This window comes from Lytechinus pictus, chromosome 14 (assembly GCF_037042905.1).
Source record: "Lytechinus pictus isolate F3 Inbred chromosome 14, Lp3.0, whole genome shotgun sequence".
Classification (NCBI taxonomy): Eukaryota; Metazoa; Echinodermata; class Echinoidea; order Temnopleuroida; family Toxopneustidae; genus Lytechinus; species Lytechinus pictus.
In genome coordinates, this window is record NC_087258.1 from 14,009,981 (window position 1) to 14,031,633 (window position 21,653).

The 21,653-nt window shown below is 35.4% G+C and overlaps 1 protein-coding gene across 1 annotated transcript; it reads right to left on the bottom strand.

Annotated features, from left to right (window-relative positions):
• Positions 1-3,198: 3,198 nt before the first annotated feature.
• LOC129276587 (neo-calmodulin-like) lies at positions 3,199-19,163 on the bottom strand. Its single transcript, XM_054912974.2, has 6 exons — positions 18,707-19,163; positions 11,482-11,524; positions 9,791-9,934; positions 8,459-8,585; positions 7,431-7,540; positions 3,199-4,617 (listed from the first exon to the last, which is right to left on the bottom strand). The coding sequence occupies exons 1-6, from the start codon at positions 18,707-18,709 to the stop codon at positions 4,541-4,543; spliced, it is 504 nt and encodes a 167-aa protein (XP_054768949.1). The 5' UTR covers positions 18,710-19,163; the 3' UTR covers positions 3,199-4,540.
• Positions 19,164-21,653: the final 2,490 nt, after the last annotated feature.

Consider the following 21,653-nt stretch of genomic DNA (forward strand, 5'->3'; position numbering starts at 1 on the left):
AGTAGCGGTGTTGAAATCATTTTTAACAGTGTATATTGTCATTTAAAAAAGGTCCTCGTGGCGGGTGCTTGAGTCGGGTCTTTTACCAACAGAGCTACATAGGGCCGTAGCCGGGGGGGGGGGGGGGGGGTCCCTGGGTTCCGCGGAACCCCGCCGCTCGCCAACAGCATATATGTATATATATACACAACAAAAAAAGTAAGTCCCCCCTTAAACAAACATCAATAATTTCCGAACCAATGCGAGTTTTTAATATATTTTTACATGAGCGTGTAGGTAATTTTTTAAGCTACCCTCTGAGTAAATGTTATGGACGTATTTTTCGTCATGCTTCAGTGAGCACCGTCAGAAGGCAAAAATGTCACTTTTCAAAAGTCACAAGCCAAATATCACGACTTTGATTCCATTTTATTGGAACTAATTCCACATTCTTATCATGAAAAATAGTCAGAAGGCTTGTAAAAGGTACTTTCTAAAAGACGATACAACTTTTTTGGCTAAATTTCACGGTTGAATAAACACAAGTCCAAATTTGCTATATTTGGATTTTTACACATTTCTATCCATAAAAGTGACAGAATATGATGACAGTTATTTTTGGGAAGAGTTTCTTCAACAATATTCATCGTTTCACGGTTCAATGAACATTTATTGAAAACAAAAAATACGATTTTCAAATATCATAGGCAAGTATTGTTTCATTTTGGTAACTGAAAATGATCTTTTCTCAGCTTTTTCGTTATGTTCATGACCAATTAACATGCTTCAATGATTCAAAGGCGTTTATGTAAACATTCACGCTTGAATGAACATGTGGAATGTGATTAGCTCTTTTTTACGTTATTTGAAAAAATGCAATTCGTAACTATGGATATCTGTCACAAACCTCCTTGCATAGTTCATTTTATTTGATTTTTATGAAAATCCCGATGTTTAATGCATCAGTGAGCACACAATATTCGAAAATTATGCAAATTAGATGAAAGTTCAAGGCCTTGGCCCCACATTGTGCCGTATCGAATGGTTATTTTGGTATGCGCGCCTTTTGGATAATGTTACTCTGAAGCCATGTGCGAAGTTACATGAAATAACTGTTGGCAGAAGTAACGAAAACCGTCCATGAAACAAACCCTCATTTCATATTTGTTAAAATTTTTACTTCCTCTCTCATAGACTTGTGTACAATATGGGTGCATATGTTTAAGAATAAGTAACCTCTTATTCAATATGGTGGAACTTTTTTTCAAGGCTATCTTTAGCAATGTCATTTGGCAGCAATGTTTATCAACCTATGGGCAGAATTCTGAGCAAAAATGAAATCGATTTGTTTATTTATGGATGGGTGAGCACGCATCAAAGTCGGAAAATTGGTATTGTCAATGTCACAGACTCATTTTAAAGGGTAATCGGTTTCAAATGTGACTTTGATTGCTGTTGCTTTTATCATCCATCATTTCTATCACTACACACTTTCCGAACTTTAAACATATTCATGGTTGAGCGAGCACATTCGAAATCTTAGAAATGAATACTCTTTATACTGCATAAATGTATTCTTTTCCTTACAATTTCTCATGATCAGTCTAATTTATGGACATATCAGTGGTGGATCCATAATTTTAATATGGGGGAGGGGCCTATAATGGGGGGAGCCACCAACATTTTCAAATTTTAACATGATCTAACAAGTTGTAGACGATACTTCCATAAACCCCTATGATGATACGTCACAATACAGGGGCCGCGGAACGGTTTTCAAAGAGGGGGGGGGGGTGAGCCAAAAGTGTGTGGGGGGGGGGCTGACCATGCAAAAAAAATCATAAACGTATGGTCATTTTTACATTTTTGTAAATGCTTTTGGAAAAAAGTGGGGGGCTGAAGCCTCCCCCCGCTTCCGCGGCCCGGGCCCCTGCAATACATTGTGCTCACTCAACCATGAACATACGATATCAAAATTGTGTGTGGAGTGGCTAAATGATGGATAGTAAAACAGCATAACACAAAAAAATTCACCTAAAAACAACTTTTGCCCAACTTTGTATTTGCACAATCTGAAAAACGACTCTTGTGACTTTCAAAAATGGTCATTTTTAATTTAATCTTTAATTACTCATGCATGACTCAACCGATCAATCTCATTTTTCTCCATGAGTTGCTTACTGAGTGTAAAAAACCACCTACGAAATATCATATCTCAAAATAATTCTGTTCAAAAGTTACAGCAATTTGATTTAGGGGGGACTTACTTTTGTTGTTGTGTATATATATATATATATATACATATATATATATATATATATATATATATATATATATATATATATATATATATATATACAAAGAGAGAGAGAGAGGGAGAGAGAGGAGAAAAAGAAAGAGGATCCCCTCCATCGCACCCCCAAAAAGTTTTCTTGGTATTCGGTCAGAATGTGCATCGGAAAGTTTCACTTTTATCTAATTTATTTAGAACCCCCCCCCCCCCCAAGAATTCCTGGCTACGGCCCTGCCCAAAAAAAAATCAATGGCTCTGAGTGAGTTTCATCCGTATCTTTTGAATCATTTATATCCAATATGTTATAACAAAAAAATAAAATATTGCATTGAATAATTCAAAATTACCTATTCTACTACAATAATGTTCATCTTATAAATTTTAGTTCCGCATAATTATAGCTCTATACATTTTTACCCATCGGTGTTTAGATATTTGAAAATTTTCTGTTCAGAGCTATAGGGGACTTGAACCTATATTTCGGATCTCACCAGAATGTAGGACCTACATCGTTATGTTATTTATCTTTTACTTAAATTGTTTATGGTAATGTTTAATGCGAAATGATTTTTATTTAACTTCAACTTGTTAATGACAACTAACAAATTCACTTAACTTCATCATTTTTATTATGTTCATGTACCAGTTTGGCCTACACTGTAATTGTTTTTAAACAACGCTGTTTAAAATATGAATCGCACAGTAGTTATTTAAACAGTTTAAACAAGTGCTTAAAATCTAAAACAACAAAGTTTAATTTATAATATTTAATTCTCAATAAATTATGCATGGTTGTTTAAACTTTTAAACAACTACTTTACGATTCTTATAGTAAACAGCGTTCAAAAATTTTAAATAGCGTTTTTACTGTGTGTATAGTCATGGACGTTGATAATGAGAAGTAAAACAAAGACCGATGACACAAATTGATTTTTGAATAAAACAATTTTTTTTTTATTCATAAATTATGTACTATCATCAATACACCCAATATTGCTTAAAAATTACACCCTCATAATTTATACTAATCATTTTAGGCCTAAATATCATGCATTAATCGCCGGACCAAATGTCACAGGAGCATATGTCGTGTCACCTTTTACACGGCATCATTGCATCAAGCCCAATCGATCTGGGAATATATTTCTCCAGCTCCCTTACACGATAAATTTTACATAATGTCGTTTTATCAGCTAGTTTTCCTTTTGGCAATGAATACAATATTTATAACTGTGATATAAAAACGTTCATGACAAGAATATACGATTAATATTCACGTGATATTAAGCAAGTATAAGCAAGTGAAGTACAATGATATTGAATTCGTTTTATATGTTCTTTTCCATGATGTTTCACTTTCACATTAATTTCATTGAGGCAGGTCTAACATATAGCTAAAAGCATCATGAAAATACGTTGTATCATAATGATAAGAATGTTAGCTAAAGGTTAATGTGAAAGAATTCTAAAATGTCAAAAGGTATGGTTATAGGGCCTAATGGATATGGTTAAAACAATTCTTGCAATAATATTTAAAAGAAATAATTAGGAGTTTGTTTCACGTACTTGGAAACGCTTTGACAATGTATTTTTTTCATAAGCTGAATGTTTTTTCAAATTGACTGTACGGAAAAAAATGTCATTATTGCCTTAAACTATATATCAAGGAGAGATATAAATATACAAAATATACATAGTATTTACAGATAATGTATTAATCCTCGTGAACGTTAAGGCAATGTGAATATATGTTATTTTTGCATACATCGTCATAAAAACATAGGCAGTTGAAAGTATATCAATTGTTTATGTATGTGTTGATTTTTCAAGGTTTTTAGTCAACATTCTGTTTAAAAATATCTTTTCGCACTGCATGGCCAAAATATATACATATATATACATATAAAACACTTAAAAGTATTGTCGAAGGAAATTTAATTCTATGTATACATATGTAATAAGATATTTCTAGAGAAAGGCCATGTGGTTGTTTCATAGAGCCGTTACACAAGTAACTTTACGCACGGCTAGAACATAATGTTCTTACTTGCTAAAGATCAGCGACATATACATGTATAGAGAATTATCTAATTAAGCATAAGTCATTCGTAATGTACGAACTGCTTTCTGAAACACACTACCAGGTCTTTCTTAGCAATTCCAACCTCAAAACATTTTAAAAACAACATATGACATTAGAATAAAATTTTGATAAAAACGCCCTATTGCTTTTGGAAGAAAATGAAGAAGCATCATTTGTGGAAGATATCAGAGAACTGCATTGACAAGGCTAGCAACGCCACCGCCCTTGTCCTCGTTTCCGAGATTCATCATCTGAACAAATTCTGGAAAGAAATAGAAATAATATATATATTATGTTCATTAAATTCTTTTGCGTTTTCTTAAATATATTTTCATGGAATCATCTGAACAAATTCTGAAAAAAAAAAAAAAAAAGATATAGTTTTCTTATTGATTTTTTTCTTTGCGTTTTCTAAAATATATTTTGATGAGGACGAGGGCAAGGCCACTTACACGTGTCGTTTTATTTTTCTCAATGAAAGAATATTATATTATAATGATTCCAAGTATACCATGAAGGCATTTTTATTCAGGTAGGTCTATGAAAATATAGTTTTTACATTAGTTTCCGTTATTTGCTGTTATTCCGTTATGTTGCTTTATGATTAACATTATTCAACAATTTGTCAAAATGTTTAGAACTTTTATGACAGACTACAGTTATATTTGTGGTTAAAGGGGAAGTTCACCCTGACAAATGTTTATTGTAAAAATAGCAGGAAAATAATTTTAAAAAATTGCCGAAGGTTTGAGAAAAATCGATCAAAGAATTTAAAAGTTATCTTAAATTTGATTACTTGATTTGTGACGTCATATGGGAGCAGCATCCTATACATAGCGATTGGCAAAAAATCAATGAAATGTAATTTTCTCACAAAATTGAAAATGTTTTTATTGTACCTTTAGTATATCAATAGACAAATCATTTCTCACCAAATCATGAAGAGAAAACAGAAATAAGTCATCAGCAGGGGCGTATCCGTGATTTTCCAAAGGGGGGGGGGTGGCACACTTGGGTAAAAACGGTATATTTACATTACAAATTTTGATTATGGCTCTCAAGGGGGGGGGGCACGGGCTGGCTAAGCCCCCTGGATCCGCCACTGGTCACCAGAAACCATTTTTAAAAAAATTCATGCATTTTATATCATATAACATATGGGGCAGGTGCTCGTTTATGACGTCACAAATCCAAAACTTAAAGGGGAAGTTCACCCTGACAAAAAGTTTATTGTAAAAATAGCAGAAAAAATAATAAAAAATATTGCCAAAGGTTTGAGAAAAATTCATCAAATAATTAAAAAGTTATTAGAATTTCAATTATTTGATTTGTGACGTCATATGCGAGCAGCATTCCTACATAGCGAATGGTAAAAAAATCTATGAAATGTCATTTTCTCAGAAAATTGAAAATGGTTTTCATTGTACCTTTTGTGTATCAATAGACAAATCATTTCACACCCGATCATGAATAGAAAACAAAATTAAGTCATCAGGAACCATACAAAATTTGAAATTCATGCATTTTATATTACATAACACATGGGGCAGCTGCTCGTTTATGACGTCACAAATCCAAATCTTCGAACTCTATTAACTTTCTTACTCTCTAACGGATTTTCCTCAAACCTTCACCAATATTCTTTACTATTTTTTCTGATATTTTTACTACAAAGTTTTCTTCAGGGTGAACTTCCCCTTTAAAATTCTAATAACTTTCTTAATCTTAAACGGATTTTCCTCAAATCTTTACCAATATTTGATTTATAATTTTTTGTGCGATTTTTACAGCAAACTTTTCTTCTGGGTAAACTTCCTTTTTAGCGTGATGGTCCGGGCTGAAAATATTTATATCTAAATAAATAGAATAAATTCACAGAACAAAATGCTGAAAATGTCATCAAAATCGGATAACAAATGAAGTTATTGAATTTTAAAGTTTATCAATATTTTGTGAAAACAGATTATGCACATCGTCATGAATATTCATTAGGTAGGCCGATGATGTCATACCCCCACTTAACTTTTTCTTTTGTTATTACATGAAATCATAATTGTTTCATTTTTTCATACATGTATGTGTCTCCATTATGATGTAATAAGTTGCGGCAAAAGATAACTAATGCACTTAATCAATTGTCAATCCAATTGTTTTAGTTCTTGGTAGAAAAAAATTGAATAAAACCTAATTTCATATAATAGAATTCAAAAGAACAAGTGGGGATCATCAGCCCGCCTAATGAATGTTAATGAAGACATGCCCAGAACTGTTTCACCGGAATAATGCAAATCTTTAAAATTCAGTAACTACGTTATTTGTTCTCCGATTTTGATCAAATTTTTAGCATTTTGCTTAATGAACTTTACTCTATTTATTGATATATAAATATCTCCAACTTGGACTATCCGTTTAAGTGAATATGGCAGATGGAAGCTTCATCGAACCCGATCACAGCAGCTATAACCAGCGGTAGATCCATGATTGGTGGGGTCCACGAGGGGCCCACCTTTTCTACAAAAATTGTGACCAATGCCCATAATATTTAACATCACCCATGCATGGGGAGCATCCTCTGGAATATACTTTCGACCCCCCCCCCCCCACCCCCCAAAAAAGATCGTCAACCACGGAAACATTTCCCCGTTAAAATTGAGAAGAATTTCATTTTAAAGGAAACGAATTATCATGTCTATCACATTTTCGATTATCCTTATCCCAATATATTCATGATTTTTTTTTCTTCAGGGGTTGAAGCCCACCCACACTGTAAACACTGTGGTGTTAAAACTGACACCAGTTGGTGTTATTAGAGGACCACATGCACCCTGAGGTGTTAAAATTACACCATAGAGATTGAACATAACACCAAAGAGTGTAAATGTATTAAACTACCAAAGGTGTTGTAATAACACCTATAGGTGTTAAACTACCTCTGTCAATTTAACACCGGTTTAAAATAACTGGCGTGGTCCTCTATGTACACCGGTTAACACCGCAGTTTTTGCTGTACACCCTTGGATCAACCACCGGCCATGCAAATGCTCCACCACTGCCACAACGATCACGTCATCTTACCTTCATATTCAATTCGTCCATCGCCATCGATGTCGGCATCCTTTATGAGTTCGTCGACCTCGCTTTTGTTGATATCAAGGGCAGTCAGGACGTGATGAAGATCAGAATTTCTGAAAAGAAAAAGAATAATTCATTTATATTCACACCGAATTGTTAACATTGTTAAACCTGCTAACTCGAAGTTTACCGTGTCACCAAAAATGTACAGGTGGTCACTATGGTTGCAATAAAAAAAAAACTTGTAGCACGTTTTATTCACTAAATTTTTCTTTCGTGTTTTCTATCTGTCATTTAACATGAGGGAAACCACTGAGATTTACAATATTTCACGAAAAATACAGAAAATCCATATAATTGGGTCTGAAAGCATTGACAATTCCTGAGGAAACATAATTTATACATACTTCTTTTTATGTAGAAATGGTATTTAATTTCTTAACAATTCTCAGTTAAAATTTTTAATAATTTACTTTTGCTCCGTAAATGTTAATTTAGAATTAATTAATTTCCAAATGATTTCTCATAGCCTCCAAACTATCCCAGTGGTGGCGCCTTTTATTTTGTGGGGGGGGGGGGGGGTGGGAAGACGACCTAAAGATGACATAATTTTTCCTCAATTGAATAACTGGGGTAGTACAAAGTATAGTACCTTCCTTCTTATACCCTCTTACTTTCTGCTTTGTTCATTCTTCTTCCTCCTCTCCCCCTTCACCACTTGAAAAGTCATTGGTTGTTTGTAGCGCCTCCCATGATCTGCCCCATAGGTGGATCCGGGGGGGGGGGGGGGCATTTCCGGCCCGTGCCCCCCCCCCCCCCATTTTGAGAGTCAGTCATTATTTTTACGTAAATATGTCGTTCATAGGCAAGTGTGCATCCCCCCCCCCCCGCATCAAATATTTTTATTGGGAATATGTCGTTTTTTATTGAAAACCTTTTTTTTTGCTTGTCAAATTTTACGTGGGAAAATATGCCCCCTTTTTGGAAAATGCTGGATCCGCCCCTGACCTGCCCCAGGCCTATATACTTACTCGATGTATCCCACACTTCCCTTGTCGAACACTCTGAAAGCTTCTCTGATGTCCTCTGCGTTGTCCATGTCATTCATCTTTTTCGACATCACTCCCACGAATTCAGAGAAATCGATGTCACCGTTTCCTGGAGATGAACATTTACCATGTTAATCTAAGATGTTCTTGAATTTGTAACATTATTGACCGTGAAATATAAATCTCGAAAGAAAGAGGTTTCTAATTTATCATAATTTATGGCCGTATTAACAAATTGCAATAATTGTTGTGGGGTGCATGGAGGAGCAGCATATGAAATTCGTTGAATTGGGGTACTTTTCAAAGGCAGAGAATACGCACAAGTAGATAGTTCAGGAGCGAATGCCCCGACGCCCCTCCCCCTCTATGTGTGTCTCACTGCACCCTTCACACCCTCTCTTATACTTAAATAATTCCACTTTGATATACATTCCCGTAGTATCAATGAATTCCAGGTTCATGTAAATTTCTCTAATTCAAATGAATTCTGGGGAAAATCCACGAAATTATTTGCATGAAGTAAAATGTGTACAGTCATCATTTTGTATTTCATATGGTGCATTTAAAAATTATTAAGGATTTTTTTGATGTTGAAAATAATTGTTTTTTGCCTATTGCCAACGAATAGTTTAGCTTAGTTTAACATATTTAAATTTACATATGATTATGGTGACATGAAATTCACACAACATGAAAACAAACGTATTTAAAGCACTTACAGCCATAAATTGCATATAATTATAAACCATTTTACTGTAGTATTTTATGTTAATATTGCGTGAAAACCAATATGTGTTAAATAGTTGACCTCACCATGGCGTTAAAAAGATGGAAAAAATGTTGGTAAAAAAGAACCAAAAGTTAGCACAGGTGCTAGTCGAGATCGGCCCTCCTGTCATACAGTAATTCATACGTTCACTATATGGTATTAAAAAATCACATTAAAAATAGATTATAGAAGACAGAAATGATTACTTTTCATTACCAAACTTCATTTAACAAGACTGTTTCCTTGGGTTTTTACGAAATGAAAGTCTTGTTCTTTCCTCTCTAATTGTTTGGGGGTAAACTGCATGTTCTACAATTTTGTTCCAACAAAAAAAATAGAAAATGTACTATGTGTAATGTGTCATACATTTCGGAAGTCTAACTGTCATGACTGTTAAGTTTTTTTTCTAAGTTTTTTTTTTTTTTTTTTTTTTTTTTTTTTGGGGGGGGGGGTGAGACTACCCTATTCAATCGGCTGCTGTAATCAGAATTCGAAATCCAACGGGATGCGCCCCTGCCCCCTGGATCGCCGTCCGTGCAACCTACCATTGACATCGAGCTCGTTGACGATCTCCTCGACCTCTTTCTCCGTGGGGTTCTCTCCCAGCGATCTCATGACGTTACCCAACTCCTTGCCCGTGATGATGCCATCGCCATCCTTATCGAACACGGCAAACGCTTCCTTCAAAACTGAGGAGATCAATGAATAACAACAATAATAATAATATTAATAATAACAACAACAATAATAATATTAATAACAATTAACATTCGTTTGCTCCTTGCAAAAACGCATTTCAATAATATTATAGCAGCTTAATTCATTCAATTCATTCATTTTTTGACATATTTCGTGTAAATTCTTGACAAACTATTGAATTTTATAATCTTTACCTATTAGTAACAGGTTATATTATATCACTTCTGTTTTTTTTTACTGTATATGTTATGCTTTTTTTTTAATATGTGTTTACTATATGGATCCCATGGAAGAACAGTATTGTCATGTTGACAAATCTGAATATGGGCTATCCATTTGTTTTGTATTTTTTGTTTTTATACGGAAAATAAATACTATAGGATTCGAGCAATAATTAAAATTACGATGGCGATGATGAGGAAGTCAATGACGATCTCCTGGACCACTTTCTGTGATGTGTTTTACCCGAGTTATCGCGTCATGTTATCTTACTCCTTAGTGATAATGTGATGATGAGGAGAAGGAGGAAGGGGAGAAGTAGAAAGAGGAGGAGGATAGCGGACAAGTGGTAGTGATGATGGCGATGATTGTGATGGTAATGATGGTGATAACGGTGGCGGTACATACATTATAATTGTGATTGTAATGATAGTGATGATGATGATGATATTGATGAGGATGGTTATGATGATAATGGTGATGATGACATCGACGATGATGACGGTGATTATGATGGTGATGATGACGACAATGATGATGATAATTCTGATAATAATTATGATAATGATAACAATGATAATGATAATACTACTATTGCTACTACTACTACTACTTGACGACATTGTGAAATATTTGATCTTGCTATAATTCGACTTAATAGCATAGTCAATGTTGACTTGTTAACTTGGAAAGTCGACAATGTCATACAACTTTTCTTTTGGAGTTGACTCCTAATCAAAGTTACATGTTCCCACGACGACTAGCTTGGCAAGAGTAAAAGGAGGAAGTAAAGTAAAAAATCGACCTGATAATGAATAGGGCTTGACAACAAATTAATATCTCGCCATAGTCCCACAGTGTATTCAAAGTGTGGAACACAATGTGAAATCACCTTCACACTGTTATATTTGAGCATTTCAACAGTGTGAATCACATATTTACATAGCCGACCATGTGAACAAGCTGTGACTAGTCACATTTTCTTTCCGTGTGACCATAGTGTGACATTATTTACACTACTGTTGAATTTGAGCATTTAATAAAAGTAATATTTTCACATAGTCCACTAATAATTATGTGAAAACGCTGTGTGAAACTGTATTTTCCAGTAGCTAGGGATAGTCAAGTAGAATTACACTAAAATGAAATCAGTAGAATTTCATGACGTGACACAGAATTAAAAAAAAATCGATTAATAGGATTATTCTCCTTTCTTTCCCACCCAATATCATATTAACAATTATTATATATTTTTTGTTAGCAACGACGATGATGCCGTGAACATGGCAAAGGTTCATTCACATCAAAAAATGATTACCTTGTAATTGCTCCTTTGGTATGTTTGCTCCTGCCTGTTCCGCCTGTAGAGGATAAAGAATTTGTTTTCAAACCTGGGTTGATTTTATTAGAAATTGATAATATTGATATTAGATAGAAACATGGGCGGAAATCCCCTACCCAAAATAGCAGGGGGGGGCACAATATCGAATGTCCCCCTACTATTATTGGTCTTTTATGATGGAAAGAAATACATCATTCAAAATCGAAATAAAACATGTATTTTGGTCGAAATGACCTGACATTTGGGATGATAACCTTTTTTTTTCTTTCTATTTTTTTTGCTCGTCATATTTTCCAGCCCCTGGTTCCCCCCTAATTACCTTTGGGGAGAGCTTTCCGCCCTTAGATAGACAAACCTTGTCAGAGGACAGAGTATCATATTGGAATGATCGGCAAAATTATTTTCAGGGTTTTCCATTTTACATTTTATTGAAGCAAAACATGTTAGAAAGACGTGTTTCACAATATACTCGAGTGAGTAAAACACGACCTGACAAACAGCCAATTCAATGGAAGTCCTTCTCATGAACACATAAGTACATTATGTTCTGAAATAGTATTCTCTCCCAAACAATTTAATGCCATATTACATTTACGCTTGGATAATCAGGAGGTATTCTTTGCCTGTACTTCATAAAATTTGTTATGTGTCAAAGTAAGGTATGACTACCATGGGCGAATCCAATTTCCATGAAACCAAATATCCTGCAAACAGTTGTACTAAAATTAATTGTAAAATTACCTATTAGATTATGGTTGATGAAGGCAGTACCAAGGCGGAGGGGGGGGGGGGGGGTTGAGGTCTTTGGGTTGAGGGTGCGATCGCACTCTCTATTGCAAAAAAAAAACCAAGTAAAAGAAAATGTAGAGGTTTTGTGGCTCAGTGGATATAAGTCACTGGAATTTGATCCTCAGGGTTAGGGGGTTCGAATGCCACCGCAGCACTCACGTCCTTTGGCAAGACATTTAACTGCATGCATTTTCCGTTCTCTACCCAGGTGAAGTAATGGGTATCCGGTAGGAAGAAATACTTTGAATGCTCGAGCACCCGATGAGAGTATAGCCGTGCTATAAATAAATGCCGGGGTAATGGTTTGCAGCGCTTGGAAACGTACACGATATAGTTTGGCAAAAAATGCCTAACTTTTAACCAACCCTGGGCAACATACTGTCCACACGACTATTGGCAAATTGGTTAATAGAAACAAACAATTGGATAATAAATTTGCTCAACTGGATAATAATTGCCCAGAATATGTATATAAATTATATATATATTACCAACATACATCACCCAACACAGTGGACAGTATATATATTGCCCAACATTTCAAGTGTGTATAAGCGCTAAAATGTGGCATGTTATTATTATAATAAAAAAAAGGAGAAAAGGGGAGAGAGGGAAAACGAAAGAAATAAGAGTAAAAAATGTTTTGGCCGTTACAATTATTTGGTCTTGCACCCTATCGCAGTATCTTGACGCCGACTCTGAGAATTGTTACTTAAAGGTGTTCATTAAACAATTCTATAAAGGTCATGTTGCGGCTGGAATTGCCCCCTCTCCTTGTATATTTTCAAATATCAAAGGTCAAGTCCACCCCAGGAAAATGCTGACTTGAATAAATATAGAGAAAAATCAAACTAGCATAGTGCTGAAAATTTCATCAAAATCGGATGTAAAATAAGAAAGTTATGACATTTTAAAGTTTCGCTTATTTTTCACAAAACAGTGATATGCACAATTAGGTGAGTCAGTTGATGATGTCCATCACTCACTATTTCTTTTGTTTTTTATTGTTTGAAATTTCATTTTTTTTTTATTTGACAATAAGGAGCAACTTGGCTGAAATATATAGTATCAAACAATGCTAATTTTACATGTTCAGCGAGGAATTAATCGTTGTATCACTTGACAATGAGGAGAAAATTTGAATATTTCATATAATAAAATACAAAATAAATAGTGAGTGGATGACGTCATTTGCATCCCAGCCAGGATGTGCATACATTATTTGTGAAAATGTCATAACTTTCTTATTATACATCCGATTTTGATAAAATTTTCTGTGTTATGCTTGTTGGATTTTTCTCTTTTTATTCAAATAAACTTTTTGTTGGGGTGGACTTGTCATTTAAGTTTCCCATTTTCCATCACTTCACGGAGGGGGGGGGGCACATAACTTTATAAACTAATGACCAACATCGCACTGTTGGGGATCGAAAAGGCTTATTGATTCTGTACTCATGACGTCATCAATCCTGAATCAAATAATGCAGGGCACTAGCGTACCTACGGGGGGGGGGCACTCTGCCCCCCCTGACGAGTCACAACCCATGCAAAAACGTCTCTTTGCCCCCCCTGGCGGGCTTGAAAAACCTTTTTTGCCCCCCTGACGAGTTTTAAGACCTTGAATGCCCCCCCCCCTGACGAGCTTGAAGACTTTTTTTTTTTTTTTTTTTTTTTTTTTTTGCTTGTCAATGTTTTTTCTGGTACGAAATCCTTCATTTGTGACCGAAGAGCTTTTTTTTTTTTTTTTTTTTTTTTGCTTGTCAAATTTTTTCTGTTACGAAATCCTTTATTGTGATGGAAGACCTTTTTTTTTTTTTTTTTTTTTTTTTTGCTTGTCAAATTTTTTGGCGGACGGTTTTGCCCCCCCTGTGGAAAATCCTAGGTACGCCACTGATGCAGGGGATCACTATCAGAAATAATGACGCAATAATTGTTTCTGGATCCATAAACAATTAAATACAGAATGTAAATCATTCACTGCACTAACGAATGTTGACTAGATTGCGTACACGTATTGATTTTATCATGTAATTACACGAATCCAGGACAATGATTTTCTCGTGGGATACGCTATACAGACTGACCTATGGCAGGCTGGTGGGAACGCCACAGGGCGGGTATAACTTATTATTTTTCAAGTAACTTCAAATTAAATTTGAATTATGAAAACTAATCGAGAAGGAAAACGAAAGTTAGCTTAATACCATTTTTTGTTCAAGCTGAAATTCTAGTAAAGTCAATTCAGCAGCGGCGTCAGGATATTTTGAAATGGGAAGGGGGGCATCATGATCAAAAAGTGAGATTATGTTTTGTAACATAAAATAATAGGGGTATATTTAGGACTACACACCTATTTTATGCTTATCTTTCTTCTATCTTGCATTTTCCCTCTCCTTTTCCCCTCCCCCATTCCCTCTCTACTCCCCCCTTTCCACTTCATGGCCTGGGTGCGTCGTGGTCTAGTGGTTAAGATTCTCGTCTTTCAATCTGAGGGACGTGGGTTCGATTCCCAGCCACAGCGTGTTTTCCTTCAGCAAGAAAATTGCCCACATTGTGCTGTACTCAATCCAGGTGAGGTAAATATGTACGACAGGAAGTAATTCCTCAAAAAAAAATTGTGAGCACTGCATGGAATGGGTAGACTAGTTTAGCCGGGGTGATATAGGGCGCCTTGAGCCCCTAACACGGAGGAAACTCGAGCTGTATAAATCCTTTATTATTTATTATCATTCTTTTAAGACCATGGGGGCATTTTACAATACATTTTTATGTTCTTGAAAGCGTTCGGCGTGTTGGTGCGGAAACTCTCTAATTGCCCTTCATACGCCGTTGGGTCGCTAGCAATCAAATCATAACCGACGGACAATATGACCTCAACATTATTGTAAGTCTGCATTAAACAAAATCAATGGATATTATCATAATTACACAGCAATGAGTTTTACTACGTTAATGTATGTGCGTGCGAGGGGTTGTTAAATAGGGTTTATTCCAACCGGGAATGTTTCACGAAAGACTTGCCGGATTGCCGGTTTATCCGGCAGTCAATAGCAAGAGTCCGACACCCAGTAACGAAATGAAAACAAAAAGTGTTAAGGGCCCGTGCAGATATTTATGGAGCAAAGATTTTGACCTTATTTACAAAAAAGTGGATAGAATTTACCTAATTTTCAGAAATCAAAGTAATGTTTTACTCTCTTTTTCTTTTCTGTTTGCTCCCTTTTTATCCTCGTGGAAGTTTTGGAGGCATTACATAGCCACCCAAGCCCCTGTCTGTACAGCAGTGCCGCCAATCAGAATCAAGGAAAGTTATCATGACCTGTGACAGATGAATTTTTTTTTTATTACAATGATAATACTTGTATTTAAGAAACGCTTTTCACATTTGTACCATAGCGCTTTACAAAAAATTACATTGAATACAATAATAACACAACATAATCATAAACCATACAAACAAAATAAATCATGCATCCTCCCAGGTAAGCCCCCCCCCCCCCGCCCAGAATCCGATTAGTCCGTAATGTGCACATTATTTAATGAAGTAGGCATCACTAGTATTTTCATTCATAAAAAAGATGTTAGATTGTATATTTTGAAGAAATGTTTTTAAAAATGTATGAAAAATATGTAAAAGAGCCATGCTAAATAATTTGTTTCGTTATCATTTTTGTCCATAATATAAAATAAATGTTTAATTTGTTCTCTGGAATAGAAATGAAATGTGTACGTAAAATGCAAATTACATGTATCTCAAATCATTTATAAAAATCAAGATAATAATACGACCAAAATAATCTCAAGTCATAAGTATTTGTGTTTGTTCATGCTTGGCCGAGTTCATAAATTAATTTGGGATTGTGCCTTGACTAAAAATTAGTGGGATAACAATTTTACTTATTAACTCGGAACATATTCCCATCACCGGAGTTATAGAGTCTGGCCAATTCTCCAATAATACAAAATTGCACTGGCGTACAGATCGGGGCTATTAGGGGTCATGACCCCCAAAGAGTTCCACGAGACCACGACCAAGGAAAAAATAGAATAAGAAGGAGAAAATTAAAAAAAACGAAAGAAAAAAGGTTAGAGGTGATAATATTTTCTGAACATTACGTCTATAGTCTATCACATTATCAAATTTTCATTTTTGAAAGGTTAAGATATTTGCTCGATCGCTCGGGAAGTTTAAGAAAAATGTTAGACACGAAATGCCCGTTTCATGTAGACATAGTGATGTCTAAGTATTATTTATACTTCGCTGTGAACTGACGTCATTTTACGAGCTCCATATTTTTGTTCGCAATATCCTAGCCTTAAATTAAGGTGATCATCATAATTCTGTCAAAATGTTTATTATGAATTAATACCAAATTAACTCCTTAGCCCAGTAATGGTTGAATAGAGCGAGCTTTGGAGGGTGTGTGTGGGGGGGGGGGGGGTGAGGGGATACGTAGCATGTTTTAAAAATATTGAAATAAATTATTTTTAATGGCAACGATCCCATCCCCATGAAACAAATTTGAATGAGAGTAACAGATCGGTGTATTTTACCTCATATAGGCATTACATCGATCTATTATGTCTTCCGATCTAGATCCATTTTATTCGACTTTAGCTCATTCAAAGACGAATTGGTATAAAGGCCTCAACACAAAATGGAAACTCAGTTTTGCTATTTGCATAACCTCTTCTTTATCATTACCGTGTGGTCACAAAACACGATACTCCCAACAACAGATTCAGAGTCAGTCAGATGAGTTGGCTCAGAATAGATTTAAAGTTTTAATGCTTTGTTGAAAACTATTAATAATGGTAGAAATAGAAAGTACTGCCTGGTCATTCATCCGAGCTGAAATAGTTTTTACAAAAGGTAAGTTCTCCCTGTTGCGTAAACTTTATCAGGTCCGAGAATGCATCAGTACGGGAGGGGTGGAAAATGTATAGCAATGATATTGAGCTAAAATTCATTTTTCATAGGGTACATGGCTCAATTGCTATTTTTATATACCAATAAGAAAAAAGATTTGCTTGAATAATATACTATCTCTCACTTTGGATGATGCCAGTATAGGTCTATCACGGAATTTGGGTTCTAGATTGACGTTTGCATGGTTGACTGCTTAATAGAATTCTTAAAAGATCACAATCTTCACTTGCTGGGTTTGATAACCATGCATAATAATATGCAAGCGAGCGAAGCAAGGGAGCATATTGTCAGAAGTTCATTGATAGACTCCATGGTCGATGGTGTCTACTTACAGCCCTAACGCGTTTTCAGGGGTTGTAGTACTAGACAGGATCGGGCCTTCGGAAAAGAATAAATGTAAAATAATATTACGAACAAGCGTTTGTTTCAGTCGTTTAAAATCATAGATACAAATTTAAGAGAAAAACAGTTGATCACTTTTCAATCACAAAAGGACATAGAGAGTTAAAAGGATATTACTATTTTTTTTAATAAAAAGGCATGAGTATGAAACATAATATTCAACATTGTCCAAACTCAGGAATGCCTAAAGGTTAGAACCGAATTGAATAGTGTTTTAAGACAGCTATAGCATGTGAAGAAAGGCTCAAAATCACCATATAAGTGCCTCCTTTATATTATATTATCGGACTATACAACATCACTTCACAGAAGGTCTGAAAGATCAGCACATAAAATAATGGGGCAAGGAGAGATTAATACACGGTTGCTAATAAAAAAAAAGGACCAATTTGTACAAGATAACCCCCATCCCCTATAAGGCCCCCGTCCATTTCCACCTGGCCATTTCCCCCGCCATTGAGCTAACCCCTAGAAAACTTCTAGTGCAACAAAGTTTTCGAATATAAGCTTCCTACCATTTTTTCTTCATAAAAATGGATACGAATTATGACTATGGATATGATTTCCCATTAAAAGTGACACTGCTTCAGCTGTATACCCATTTATGTTTCAAACTATGTGATGTGAGAATTGTTCTACAAATCAAACTCGAATATCATGGTCATTGATTTTGATTAATATTCCACCCTTTACTAACTACAACTTATTTTACCGTGGCCTGAAGTTGCACAAAAACTTAGCTAAGCTAAATTGATAGGACAAGTTATATTTCACAGATTTAAATCAAGGCTCGAATGATTGTATAAATATATTACTTAATTATTGTGCACCTTTTTGTAATTTCATATCATGAATGCTTTTGTACGTGAAACGAATCTCAGGTGAGAAGTATGGAAATAAATGAAATCAAACGAATGTTTTGTGGAAACGAAAAATAACCATAAAAGCTACTATACTGCAAAATTTCAAATCATGCAAAAAAGTTAAAGAAACTGGTAGTTCAATAACAGTTTTGTCAAAAGTGGTTCAAATAACATAACAAGAAACAAATTTATGTGAAACCCAAACAATCTTACTTACCATTTTCGCTGTTCTTAAATGCGCCAATTATATCACTTTCTCTCTAAAAAAATGCTTATCCTCCAAACTCCGATGTATACTTCAGAATTCTGCCACAATAACTGTTTTTGTTTACGAATTCTCACCACCCTGTTCGCTTAATTCCCATTTTCACTGGAATTGAAGTTGTTTTGATAGTTATTCAATCACGCTTCATTAGTTCAAATATCATTGCAGTTGAAGCATGACCCAAAAATGGTTTATTAGCGCAGGAATGGAATGGACCATTTCAATCAGTCGTCTGCCCAATATTATCATGCATATCGGGGCTTGGTTCCCAGTGACAGCGGCGGGGGAACAAAATAATCAATGATATATTCTTTGTGATATGGATTTTGCATTGTCGAGCTGGGCTATGTACACCTCAACGACCTCATGTATTCACTTCATTCAATTCTTTGCTGCTAAAAAGAGACTTATACAAGAAAATCGTTCCTCTCCTATATACCCCCAATTGAAGAATCAATACTCGACCGTACGCCCTCTCGTCACAAAAAGACCCAATAAGGGATGCGCAGCTAGGGAAACATAATCCTTTTACTCATGATTATTTTGTTTTATTAAGCAGATAATTAAAAGAGAGGAACGTACTTGGATTTCATTTGACATCATTCGCTGCACATGACCATAATAGTTGTGAAATACTTTTGTCAAAACTTTACCAAACAAAACTTTTGCCAAACAACCAACCATAGGCGTATTCAATACACGACCTTATTACGCCCTCTCGTCACAAAAAGACCCACATACACTTTATAAGCTCATGATTATTTTGTTTTATAAAGCAGATAATTAACAAAGAGGAACATAATGTGGATTTCATTTGACATCATTTGCTGCTCATAGACATAATAGTCAACAAAACCTTTGCCAAACAACCGTAGGCGTATTCAACTTCGAAAAGAAAATTTCGTCATGATATATAGATTTCCAAACGAGATGAAAGATCAATATTGCACAAAAAAGTCATGACAAGCGCTTTCTTGTCGCAAAATTTGAAATTTGTGACAAGAAATATACCCCTCTTTTATTAAAATCATTCTACAGAGGTGGCGCTGAGGGCATGTCCGGCTCTGTCATTTTTCAGGTAGTGATTAAAAAAGGGAAAATAAATTTGTAAAAAGAGGAAGAAACAGAAAAGAAAGAAAAAAAAGTAAAGGGGTAGAGGTCGACGTGCTCTAAATTCCCCCTGTAAAGTCAAAATGAGAAAAGTTTTGGGGTCGCATAATACCCCCTCTGTAGTTTGTATACCCTGGCGCCGCCCTGATAACAAAAAAGGCATCAGTTCTCCCTTGTCGAAAGCAATAGCTTCTTACAAGAAAAAGAGTCTTCATCAATATCACACATATACTTTGTATTCACATGTTTTTGTATTCATTGTAAGATTTTATAATTTCAAATGAATTTTTGTTTTATATTTGTATTTGCCGCTCCATCAATTTACTTGTGAACATGCGCAGCATAATAATTTGTGTTTGTTTCCATATTTATATTCACATTTGCATTAATTTGTACTTGGATCCATACTTCGTAGGCCTACTGAGTGACAGTCTGAGTACTAAAATTCTCACTTTTCTCAGATCATTCTATCCAATATAGATCTGGGCCCCGTCTTACAAAGAGTGGTGCCTCCAATCAATCACAACGATGGATGGCCAGCAACGTCAATATCTCATAGATGTAGGCTAATTCTCTTGAAAATTCAGCGTGTTTCTTTTTTTATTTTTACCAAGGCAGGGGCGGCGATCCGGGGGGGGGGGGCACAATGTCCCCCACTTTTTTACTCATGAAAAATGTCCCTTTTACGCAAGAAAATGCCCCCATACAAACGTGTACTGTGTCCCTTTCACCTGAGGAGGACCTGTTTTAGGTGTTACCATGTACCCTTCCTCGTATAAGTGCCAATTTTTTACAAAAAAAACCCTCCAACGTGTTCTGTGCCCCTTTGACCTGATAAGGACGCGTTTTATGTGTGTGCAAGTGCCCCTTTGCCTTCCGAAAGGTGTCGTTTCTCGTATCAGTGCCCCTTTTTACCTTAGAAAAGTGCCCCTCATGAATGTTTTCTGTGCCCCTTTCACCTGAGAAGGGCCCGATTTATGTGTTAACGATCGCCCCTTTGAAACAAGAAACAAAATTTTCATTTTTATATTACTGCTTATGAAGGAAACAAAATCCAATGTGCCTTGAGTTTCATGAGTGAGATTGCCCCCCCCCCCAAAAAAAAAAAAAATCAAGCCCAAGAAAAAGAGAAAGAGAAAGAAAAGAAAAGAGAGAAGGGTGAATTATGATATCATTTTCTGAATAAATTATGTCAAAATCTATCACAACATTAGATTGTCTTTATTAAAATTTCAAACTTTTTCCTCGCTCGCTCACAACGTCCTACAAATTCTGATACGACAATTTTTTTTGGCTCATACGCCACTGTATACATAAGTCTTTTTTGTTTTGTTTTAAGAATATAAGATTGTGCCCTTTTCGAAAGAAAATATGCCCCTTTTCCCTGTGACCCCCCCCCCCACTTTCAACTTCGCTCCGTCGTCCCTGAAGGAGATTCTGCAGAATTCCTGTGGAAAAAAAAATATGATAAGTTTGGATTTCCATAGTGATAGAGTTGAATTGATTGGATCAATCGTAACTCTTTGTAAGACGGCCGCCGCCCACTGAGGCGGTTCTTTTAATAGAGGTTTCTCACATTCATTATATATATTTTTCTTAAGATTGACAGCAAAAGGTTTTGGGGGTAATTCAGTAGGCTATACACAGGGAAGAGTTGTATACAAGTGTGACAGGACAATTTTTGTTCGCATTGTGAATGGGAAGTTCTTCATGAATAGATTAGTGAAGTAACATTCAAATACTCATCATACTTTTGTTTATTGTTTGTCCAGTTGTTCTCAAACTTCCA